Below are 12,411 nucleotides of genomic sequence, written 5' to 3'. Positions count from 1 at the left end.
CTTTCCTTTCTCGGATAAAGAAGGTGCTAGAATCCTGTTAGAGATAGTAGCTGATCTTGTCGTGAATACTTCCAACAGATTACAATATTAAGTGCGGAAACAATCCGATGGAGTGAATGAAAATAGTAATATCAGTAGACAACAATTGTTTATGGAAGTTCGAAGATAAAGTCTTCTACGTCTCCCCTTCTTCTGTTTACAGAAGGAATAACTAAAAGACTTTGGATTTTACAGTACGACTCTTGTACACACCCACTTCAGCAGGGCTTACCCTTTGCCTACTGAAACTCTTAGTTACTCAACACAGTGAAAATACGATACAACAAAGTTCTGAAAAGACTCTTTTTGGATTACAAACTCTTCTTGATAAAATATGAGTACTGTGAATAATTATGAAGAGTGTAAGAAACAGTAGCACAAAATGATCTCAATAGATCAGATATCTGCTATGAAGCGTGTGCTACTTTTCTTTATGTTGAACTCGAAGATATCAAAGATTCGTGGTTTTCTTGTTTTGTAAAATACAATTGATTCTTGAGAAAGATTCAGCTCCCTGTTCTATATGGGTTTGTTCCATATATATAGGTGACTGAGTTCATCTTCTATAATCAGAAAATTTCTTCCGACTTCTGATAGAATCAGCTTTATTACCGAAATGGGTTCCTGCAGAAAAGCTATAAAACAATCAGTCATGTTTTATACTAAAATTGGTAGAGCGAATTAAATGACTTCGTACAGTAATTAATGCTACAATTAATATTAGTAGTAGGTGACCCTTAACGGTAACATTTAAGATAGTTCCGTTAGAAAACATCTTCTTGTGTTTCTGATATTCTATCCATTCTACTGCTTCTGTTTTTGACACAGTGCTTTTCATATTGTCTATTGTTCTTAACGAATGCTGCTGGTTTTTATTTTCATAGCCACAATTAATTTAGGTCTATCAATATCTGTTGCAGTTTGAATTTGTTCCCCCTAATAGATATCTGGAACATTTGGCTTTAAGCGCTGCTGCAGCGTCTCTTATTTTACCTGATCGTACAATAGCTTTTGTACCTTTATGCACAGCTAGAATAAGCTTGTCGTATCTGCAAACTGGTTCGCTCCTAACTGATGTTCTTGAACTGGTCGGTTGAACTGGTCTTGAACTGGTGAGGTGAAATCAGTTGACTCGTCAGCCTAACTGATTTCATTGATTTAGTTGAACTGGTCAGTTGGGCTCTTCATCAGTTGAACACTTAATCAGCTGGCCGGGCTTCTGAAGGTCTTCTGCTAAACCTTTTATCAACTGGATAATCAGTTGAACTACTCTTGATACTTCAATTGAGCTAGTTCAGTTCGATCAATCAGTTGGCACTTTCATTTTGCGTCTCGATAGCTTCAGTTTAAGCTTGGTAATTGATTATTTCGAAGCCTGATTAGTTTCAGTTTCTGTGCACTAGGTAAACTTATTTGAAACAAACAAAACAAGTTTTGTTAACATCAAAAAGAGGGAACAGTTAAAATGATTAAAAAATATAATTTTAAACATTTAATAATTCTCCTTCTTTGTAAGAATAAAAAATGTTTAAAAAATTTGAACTTAAAAAATTACAAATTGAACTTAAAAAATTCATAAAGTCTAATGACTTTAATAATTTATCGTGCAAGAATACCACAAAATATCAGCAAATATTGCCTCCACATAAATCATAATTTATTAAACAATTGCGGTCAATCTCAACCAGTTTCAATGGAAAACTCTAACATTAATATATATCGCAACCATATGCACAAAAATTAATAATAGACCAAAAAACGAAACACATAAGCAGAAAAAATAAATTATAATCAAATAGAAACATCATACAAATTAACATGCAAATTGCAAATAAGTCCACCATGCTAACTCTTATATCCTTATGACACAACCAACCTCAGCTAAAACAACAAAAATAATTATTTTTCCCACGTATGCTTCTCTTCAATTAGCAAAATCATTATATAAAAAAAAATTGGCAATATCAGAATCTACATAATATTGATTAATGGAACAAAAAGTAATGATAGTTTGAACCTCCTTCAACAGGGATACTCACATTTAAACTTATTCATCATAATAGTCCAAATAAATAAATAAACGCCTACTCATATGCTAAATCTTGCTCCAATCTATTTCTCATAACAACAATGTCATAAAATTACAGAAAAATGGGAAGCACATCAAAATCCACAAATTTCTTTCAATTTCAACTTTACAGAGCATAGCAACAAGTGCATCTATCAATTCATGATTATATCTTCGGTAAAAATGACAAGTACTAGCAAAGTAATGAAAGTTAAAAATGCAAAACCAAAAGTAGTACATAAACATCTATCGAACAAATAATAAAAGTAAGATATTTTTACTATTAAGGTATTTCTTCAAACAAAAGTGGACAATTTTTTTGGTAAAAAATACTATGAAAATTTAGAAAAACAAATTCATATGGTTCCGTCCCTTTTCTTTTTGTCACATGCATACAGGAAGATCTGTTTTTTTAGGCCAAAAATTTTTTGGGCTTCTAGTTGCCTTCACCGTGGGTGTCGATACAGTGTGTTTTGCTAACAAATATCAAATTACTGGAAAAATTGAGCGAATAAAAAAAATGAAGAAACTCACTTGTTTTGCGAAATCGTCATAGTAACATAAATCAATAACAAATTTGATAACAAATATCAAATTAATGGAAAAATCGAGCGAACAAAAAAAAAAGAAGAAACTCATTTGTTTTGTTTTCGTAATTCTTCAAAAAACAATTGCTTCCGTGATTCTCCAAAAAAATAGGCATCCGATGTCACTTGGTTTTCTTCATTTTTTCTACCTTATGTAACCCATTTGAGATCTTCGTCGTTTAAACCATTGGTTTTACCTGGGATGTAGTTTTGAAGGTGAAGGTGAAAGCTTAGGGATTCTGGTCGACGGGAAATAAATTTGGGAGAGAGATTTGGGATGAGAATAAATAATATAATAAGAGAAAAATGAATAAAAAATTGGGGAGGGAGCTTAAAAAAAATTCTCCTGCTCTCAAGTTGTGCAGAGAAAATTTTAGTAAATGCGGGACTGAACACCAAATAAAGTTTCTGGTGAGGGATTATTTCCCAAATTTTCGTTAAAATAACTTAATTAAAATAGATAAAAAAAAATTAAATAATCTTGCATGTATGTGGTTTACGTGGACCTTTAAATTTTCGGGAAGTTAAAAAAACTGTATTCTGGCGTCACCCCTTAGAGGACTAACATATGGGAGACAATTTGACCATGGATAACGAGATGAATAACAGTGGTCTGTTTGTTCCGATCTTTCTGTTCTGAATTGTTTTGATAATATATGTTCAACATTTCGACTCTGATTTGTTTAATGTTCTGATATGATAAGTCGATATAATAAGTTTTGAAAATCTGTTTTAAATTGTCATTATATGTATTTGTGATAATCGATCGGTCTCCACTTGCTAAGTGTTTCCCAAAGCACTCACCCTTATATCTCTCCCCAGATAAGACTGAAGAACAATTGAATGATGAAGAGCAGGAAATATTTTGGGGCTGGTGATCGCATCAAATGATCTAGGATCAAGACTTTGAATTTCTTGTGTATTTCGATTCTGCAATACTGATGTAATTTCCATTCTATTATCATTGTAAAGACAATATTTATTTATGAAAAAGACCGGTGTTTTGCTGTTTGCTACGAAGCTTATTGTTTTCATAGAAATTGATAAACAATGTTAGATGTCACCGACGCCTCGGTCCCGAAGCGTGAAATCAATGGCTTCTCCCTTCAAGTTCTCTCACTTTGATTTTCGTGAGGGAGCAAATTCTTGTATGTTTAATTGCATTATTCATATAAAATGACAAGATTGGTAAAAAAATCTTAATTAAAAAAATGATTTATTAACTCTTATTATTTTCAAATCTTGTTGAGTACATGTATCTTCGTATTTTCAAATCTTGATTTGAAAAGACGGTGAGTTAATAATCATAAAAGATTTTCAATAATCTCAAATTAATTAACATTTATTTTTAACACTTTTTTTTGTTTTTTTTCAAATCCATCAAGTTTTTGGAGAGGAAGTTGGATTGTGTCCACTCCATTCTGAAATCGGAAAACCAAACAAAACCAATTCTAATCTCAAAGAGCAATCACCATACAAAAAGTACACATATTGTTTTGGTGATCGAGATTTCCATTCAAGTTTGATGTTACGAAATATTGTATGCACTAGTATGAATTAATTATGCTTGATTTTTAAATGATGATATTGATATACACTCCAGCTAAACTTCGAGTATACATGAACCAGAAGCACCCCAATAAAAGTGTATAAATTCAAACGAAGAAGAAGAATATATCCTCAATTTTCCAAGTTTTCACTACAAAAAGTGAAGGTGGACTTTGCTGTTGGATCGTTACAGGGAACCTGGAGAGGCTCCAAGGAATCTACAATGTCTCGCATCAAAGGCCTTGCTTTCGGATTCCGATTCAAGCAATGATAAGCAAGCATGGCTGCTTTATGGACACCCTTTGTGAGATAATCTCCTTCCAATCTTGGATCTACAATGTTGAGAACTTTCTTCTTTTCTCTGAGGACGGGGAGAGCCCAATCTGTCAGGTTCTGTTCGCGAGCTGGTCTTGATTTATCCAAAGATTTTCTACCCGTGAGAAGCTCGAGTAAAACGACTCCAAAGCTATATACATCACTTCTAGAAGACAAATGGCCTATTGTGCATCAAGAAACAAAATATAAACGCTGTTATAGAATGTAAATACTTGGTGTGGATGACGTGCAAGAGACGAGCGAAAACAAACAAAAATATTATGTTAGGTCCTAGGCTCAAGAAGAGAGCTCAAACCTAAAATATTAGAGTATGAGGTGAGAGATCACTATCCACCTCTTATTAGTAGACATCCATGGCATCCCACTCTTTATGAATTTCATTCACCTATTAGTATTTGATGCATGCATTTTAATCCACTGTATGATATGAACTCGAGCCATATTATCGATATTGACCCAAAGATAAACCTTTCCCAGGTCACTGTTGGTTCTTCCGACAGCCACGCATAATGTTGGTCATAAAGTTTAACGAGGAAGCTCAAACCCAAAAGATTAGTCTAGTAGGCATATGCGCCATCTTAAACTTAAAAAATCGTCACAATTACTTGTGCATGAGTGCATCCCTGGTGGGATCAAAAGACACTATAAACTCATCGGTCTATTATTCTTTATAATTATAAATATCGAAGCAACAATATAAGCAATACAGGTATTTATTTACAAAATATTAAGGTCATAAGCTCTGAAAACCAAATCATATAAAATCACATACCAGTCATTATATATTCTGGTGCAGCGTATCCGTATGTTCCCATTATGCGAGTTGAAACATGAGATTCGTCCCCAACCGGTCCATCTTTTGCCAGACCAAAATCAGAGAGTTTTGCATTGTAGTCCTGAGATGGAGTTTGTCGCATGTTCATTCACATAAACCAATCGGATGAAATGGCAATGAATGATGGAAACAAGATTATATAATTGCATGTTGATATGAATGCAAAGGGAGCAGGCTCTGAGGAGAGTACCAGGCCCATTATTAAACAAGTTTATACTAGAAGAGTTATGAAAGCATGGCCATCACACGTTCAGATGCAAGAATGGAAGCAATGGAGAAATCGATCGCTGATATTCAAGATAATGTGAAAACTCTCACCAAGACAATGACCGAATTTCTGGATTTTAAAGCGACGGTGGAGCAGCTGCTGAAACCACAGCTTGAGAATAGGGAAGAAATGCAGATGTGTGACAAAGAATTGCATCTGGAATTTCCACAAGGAAAACAAAAGAGAGGAGAGGAGGGTGCATCTGGAAGACGCGGATGAACTCAGGCAACTCATTAAAGGATTGACATATCTGATTGGTGGCACTGATCCCATGAGATGGTTAGGGAAGGCGGGGCAACAAGTAACAGCAGGTTGTACGCTGGTTCCGCTGGATCACACAAAAATTCCCGTTTATGAGTTGGGAAAGTTTCACCGACGAATTGACTAGGAGATCAGACAATCAACAACGCTGTTTGAATTACTGGCTTCCTTGAAACAGAAGAAGTAACCCCGTCGATGTAGGTATCACGGCGGATCAAAACCCACAATTCGCGCACCATCTTGAGGCCGATGGTGGAAAAAGAGCTGTATGGTGATTTTGTGGGCCGAACGTATTCGCAAAGTATGCTGGGATTCAAAGCAGATAATAGAGGAGGGTTTTCCAGCAAGTGGGCCAATCGGGCCCAACTAACAGATTCTGGAAATGCTAGGCCCAAGCCTTACACACAACTGGGACCTTGAAATATCGGTGAAAATCCAGCCAACAGAACACCTGGTTCGAAGATTGGCGTCGATAAAGGTACGTCAATCAGGAACCCTAATCACAAGTGGCGAGAGGGGAATTCTAATGCACCATCAGTTAAAGTTGAACAAAAAGAAATTCCAGTTCGACCTCGCTCAGATACAGTATCTGGGACATATTGTCAGCAACAGTGGAATAACCATGGATCCGAGGAAAGTTGATTGTGTAAAACTGTGGCCGCTGCCTCGGAACACGAAAGGAATTCGGGGTTTTCTGGGTTGACGGGTTATCACAGGAAGTTTATCAAAGATTATGGCAAAATCACAAAACCTTTGACCGAGCAGCTAAAAAGAAACCATTTTTGCTGGAATGACAAGGTCCAAGAGAATTTGAGTTATTAAAGAAGGCTTCAATATCAGCACCGGTGCTGTGTATGCCGGATTTTAACCGAGAATGTGTCGTTGAATGTGATGCTTCAGGAACAGGGGTGGGTACTGTTTTGATGCAAGAAAAAACAACCTATAGCTTATTTCAGCAAGGCTCTATCGGATCCGGCACTTTAAAAGTCCACCTATGAGAAAGAGTTGATGGCTTTAGTTATTATGGCAATTCAACACTGGAGACCGTATTTGTTGGCGAGAAGATTTGTTGCGATGACAGACCATAAATCTTTAAAAAAAAAAAAACTACTTACATCAGCGGATATCAAGACCGGACCAGCAGCAATGGTTGTCTAAATTAACGGGGTACGACTTCGAAATCATGTACAAGGCTGGAGAAGAAAAATGGGGCTGCCGATGCTTTGTCCGGGGAGGTAGTTGAACCAAAAAATCTGTCAGTGCCATTTTGGGTAGATATTGATGGAATAAAAAAGGCTGTAGAGCAAAATTTGGATTTCAATGTATCAAACACCAGATTCTGCAAGGGAAAACACCCCCTATACATTACCAGCTTGTCAATGGTTTTTACTATTTAAAGGAAGATTCGTAATCCCAAGTAAATCGCCATGGGTTCGAACATTATTGGAAGAATTTCATTCATCACCGATTGGGGCCATTCTGGGCTCTGAGAACACTGAAAAGGACTGTCAATAACTTCTACTAATAGGAATGAGAAGGGATGTACAAAAATATGTGGCTGAATGTCTCGAATGGCAAAAGCAAAAATACCAAGCCATGACACCGGCTGGTTTACTGCAGCCACTACCACTACCTGAAGCGATATGGGAAGATATCGCAAGAGATTTTATCTCAGGCCTACAAAAGTCAAATGGATTCGATGTAATAATGGTTGTGTTTGATCGTCTGTCCAAATATGGGCATTTCCTGTTGTTGAGGCACCCTTTTTCAGCTAAAGCAGTGGCGGAAACATTTATGGAGGAGGAAGTACGGTTGCACGGCGTACCCAAATCAATTGTTAGTGACAAGAGACTCAGTATTTATGAGTCTCTTCTGGTCAAAATTCTTTCGGCTACAAGGTACAAAGCTCAAGATGAGTTCAACCTCCCATCCGGAGACGGACGGACAGAGTGAAGCGTTAAATAGATGTATTGAAACTTACTTGCGTTGTTTTGCATCGAAACAACCAAGAATTTGGTAACTTGGCTACACTGGAGTGAGTTTTGGTACAATACGTCATTCCAAACTTCTGCTGGAATGAACCCTTCTGAGATAATTTATGTAAGAAAAAAAAAATGTTTTGCAGTATCTTCCTGGGGAAATATTAGTGGCGGCTGTAGCCACTGAATTAAGCGATTGAGGTGAGTTGTTGCGACAATTGAAGTTCAATTTGAAGCGAGCACAACAAAAAATGGTAAAATTTGCAAATGGACACAGGAGGATGTGGAGTTCAGAATTAACAATATGTTTTTTTCTCAAATTAAGACCAGTAGGCAGCAAACGGTTTGGTACGGGGTATATCAAAAACTAGCAGCCCTGTATTACGGGCCATTTCATATTATTGAAAGGATCGGGAAGGTGGCTTACAAGCTTCGTCTATCTGAGGGCTCAAAGATACATCCTGTTTTCATGTCTCTTGTCTGAAGAAGATGTTTGGGAATCCTGTACTGAGGCAAGGCTACCAAAAGAATTGGATTCTGATTTAGCCCAGAACTTTGAACCAGAACAAATACTATCGCAAAGGTCAAAGTTCAAACGCGGTGAACAAATTCTGCAGATCTTGGTTAAATGGAAGGGCATCCTGCTGAAGACTCAACCTGTGAAGATGCTGTTGATTTTGATGCTCAATTCCCTGCTTTCAATCTTGGGGATAGATTGATCTTGAGGGGGTGGGAATTGTTATGGATGCAAAGGGAATGGGCTCTGAGGAGAGTACCAGCCCCAGTATTAAACAACTTTATACTAGAAGAGTTGAGAAAAGCTCAAGTTGTGAGGAGAATAAAATGTAAAAAAAAAGGAAGGTAGTTAGCATTCTGTCATTTTCGTTCTTGGTAGTGGAACTTCCCGAGTGCTAGGGTGGTGGAAAGAATGTCTTTGTACAGAGAATACTGTGGGAAATTATTATCAAGTTCTTCATATTAAATATTTTTCATATTATTTGCTTTTCAATCTCTACATACCTCTCTGAATCTGTGAGGCTTGATTAGAAATTATGATATTACATGTTCCCCTACAATATCACTTTTCATTCGATATTATCAAGAAGGGCTTTCGATAACTAACCATGTCCATTAAAATGTTAGAAGTCTTAAAATCACGGTAGATCACAGGTTTCTCTGCTTCATGCAGAAAAGCAAGGCCTTTTGCCGCAGCAAATGCTATCTTCATTCTAATGGACCATGGAAGAGGAAGCAAAACTCCTGGGGGCAAGTATAAGCATCTTCCCATTAGTCATAACCAAAAAGCACATACAAGCCATGGAAGTGCTAATTGGTATTCAAGAAAGCACAATGTATGCAATGCTGATCAACTGAAGGCTAGAAGTTTTCAAGAAAATGTAATAAACCCCTTCTAACAAGAATTATATGCAACTCACCTGACGTGGGCTTCATAACTCACAAAGCTTCTTACTTTAAATACAAGCTTGCAAGTATTATTTCTAGTGGTTGTATGTTTCAATTACAACTACTGATAACAACGAAGCACGTGAGTCAATCTAATAGCAAAGCAATAATGGATCGTATTTTATAAAGAGAAAACCACTAGAAGTTTTGAGTAGTAATTCAACTAATTGTTTTCGGCTGATAGTATCTTGATATTGTAGATCAGAAACTTTCGCTGATATAAATACATGCATGCCATGGATATCAGAAAAGTAGATACAATAAAAATCGTATCAAGAAACAAGAAAATTGTTGTCTTATCTAATACATGGAAAAAGGGATATTTCTATACCAACAGCACACATCACAAGGACACTTCCACATTAACTATTTCAGAAAAATCACTTCAAAACCAAGTGATTGAACGTTGGTGTATAACGCATGCATATGTGAGTGGACATTTGGACGTTGAGAAATGTCTACTTACTTGAGAAGAGATGGTTTTCGACACTACCCCGAGCCATGTACTCATATATTAGAACTCGGTGTTCATCTTCACAGCAATATCCAACCAACTTCACTAAATTCGGATGAGAAAGTTGCCCCAAAAAAATAACCTCCGCCTACAAAACACCACAAAATTGCCACTGAAAAAAATCAAGAAAGATATTGAACTAACGTGACATGTTAAGTAAAAATATCTGCTGACCAGCCATTCTCTATGGCCCTGATGGCTGTTATCTCCATCATGAATCTTAACAGCAACGGTGATAGGCTTGAGACCTTCTCGTAAATCCTCAGGAATGAACCCTTTGTACACACTCCCAAATCCTCCTCTGCCCAACATATAATCATGTCTGAAATTTCCAGTAATGGTCTTTAGCTCATTGAATGTGAACGCAATGAGTGGCTTGGCTGACACACATCGACGCAGGTCTTCGACTTCTTCAGGATTTGATGGTAGTTTACTGTCATCTTTCCTGGCCTTCTCCGATGGACTCTGATCCTTCGGAGATTCTGCAGATCCGAATTACAAATATAAAACTCAAGACGTATTTTATCAGATTAAATATTGACTGTAAATCCTAGATCTTTTTTCAAAAAACCTACCAGACCAATTAAAAATAACTCCTAAAATATAAAACAGAGGACAGAGAACCAAAAACTTGGCCAAAAGATAAAAAGAGTTATTCTGTCTACCGCCTATGTCCTCCCTACACATGAACGAAATATGCATATTCACAAGATCAGGAAACACAAAAGAAAAACGAGAACCAGCAAAGTAGAAAACTGAAAAGGAGCACAACTTCAGAATCCTTCTAAAAAAATATACTGTATAATTTTTGACATCAAATTCGAACTCATAATCTAGTTTAATATGCAGAAAAGTAACAACTGGCACCGTAAACAAGAGAGAACTGTATGAAATATGAATTAAATCCCAAGATTCATAAATCCCAGTGGTTGAGCATGAGCTCAAACAGCAGTAAGACAGAAAACCAGAAAGAAAACTGACCCGACTTTGCATTGGAGGACACTCTGTATGTCGAGGGTTCCCACCCACACCAGCAATTCCCCATTATATCACACACCAAACAAACAAGAAGTAACCAACAAAAACAAAATAAGAAAAACCCAAAAACCCCACGTCCTGAAAGTTCATTCAACAGCCCACTACACCATTTTCGTCGAAAAAATCTACTTACTCTAATCAAATAACAAGAAAAGAGGTTACCCAAGAGTTCAACATAAAGGAAAACGAACTGCGTGCGCAATGATTGGATAGAGTGTAGAGTTGAATTTCTGGGTTGGACTTGATTAGTGCGCCAAGGAAAGCAGCACTAAAATTCTAAACCAATCTTTTCCCATCATTTCTTCCTTCTCCCCACTTATCTCAAGCGTGTGAATAAACCCCCTTTTTGTTTGTTTGGTTCTACATGCCCACTCCACAAAAGGTGATATACACGACGTCACACTCATGAATTCTTTTTCCTTTCCTTTTTTCTTTTCCTCTTCTGGGTATCTATTAATGGTTTCATCGTATTTTTAGTCGATCGCTTTTTCTTCATTTATTCTTGAATTGTTGGCAGACAAGAGGACTTGGATGGATTTCATTCTAGCTGCAGCTGTGGAATTGTGCCGCCGGTCCATGGATTTGAAGTATCATTAATTGAAATATAGTAAGAAAATGAAATGTAATTTGTCTAGATCGGATTGGGGATTTTAATTAAATATTAGAAAATTTAAAAACTATTTACAAAGTTATGACAAAATTGTTAAGATCTGTTTAGAATGGATTGAATAAAAAAAATTAACTTGAAATGTTTTGAGTTAGTCTTAATAGTTGTTAGATACCAAAACACTTTTTCTCTCGACAAATTAAATACAGTTGGACATTTGAAAATTATTTTTCAAAATGCGGAAAGGTCTTGAAATTTATTTTTCATTTAACTTCAAAATTTTCAAGTTGAGCTGGTAAAAAAAGTGCACAAAATAAATATCACATAGTTTTATGGAAGTTCGAAGGTTTAACTCTTATATGTATCCACTTCTTCCATTATGACGGAATTCATTAGAATATTTTAGTTTCACAATACATTGTAACAACTTACTTCAAGTAAGACTTATCTACTATCTATACTGAAACTTCTAATATAAACCCAGTCAATAATAAAGACTGATTGTAAGAATCTTTTGACTCAACAGTTAATGCAACTATCATGTAGATTGCTTTCAGCAGATAGCTCGAGTGATTGTACGACACTCGATGCTCCTTGATGATTTGATTGAATTTTATGCGCGTGCTAGTTGAGCAACATAAGGGTAGACAAATGAGTGGTGTCCAAGATCTTTTATTTCAATAATTGTTCAATGTTTTAGTAGTTTTTGAAGGAAGTGGTGTAAGGCATAAGAAATTTGAACTACGTAACCTGACTGTATACAATCTAAGGTTTTATTAAAATATGTGTCTAATTATTTTAAAGTTTACAGTAGTGATTATTGCATTGTTATGTATGTCATTTCATGTTTTATTTAAAGTTTCATGC

General features: G+C 36.2%; 1 protein-coding gene across 1 annotated transcript; it reads right to left on the bottom strand.

Moving 5' to 3' along the window:
- Positions 1 to 4,234: 4,234 nt before the first annotated feature.
- On the bottom strand, positions 4,235 to 11,365 carry LOC140823043 (probable serine/threonine-protein kinase PBL16). Its single transcript, XM_073184130.1, has 6 exons — positions 10,881 to 11,365; positions 10,074 to 10,381; positions 9,852 to 9,987; positions 9,045 to 9,181; positions 5,351 to 5,474; positions 4,235 to 4,739 (listed from the first exon to the last, which is right to left on the bottom strand). Exons 1-6 carry the CDS (start codon positions 10,942 to 10,944, stop codon positions 4,375 to 4,377), a joined length of 1,134 nt encoding a protein of 377 aa, XP_073040231.1. The 5' UTR covers positions 10,945 to 11,365; the 3' UTR covers positions 4,235 to 4,374.
- Positions 11,366 to 12,411: the final 1,046 nt, after the last annotated feature.

This window comes from Primulina eburnea, chromosome 2 (genome assembly GCF_022965805.1).
Source record: "Primulina eburnea isolate SZY01 chromosome 2, ASM2296580v1, whole genome shotgun sequence".
Taxonomy (NCBI): domain Eukaryota; kingdom Viridiplantae; phylum Streptophyta; class Magnoliopsida; order Lamiales; family Gesneriaceae; genus Primulina; species Primulina eburnea.
Note: the sequence above shows the minus strand (reverse complement) of the source record. Positions and strands in the feature narration are given on the sequence as shown.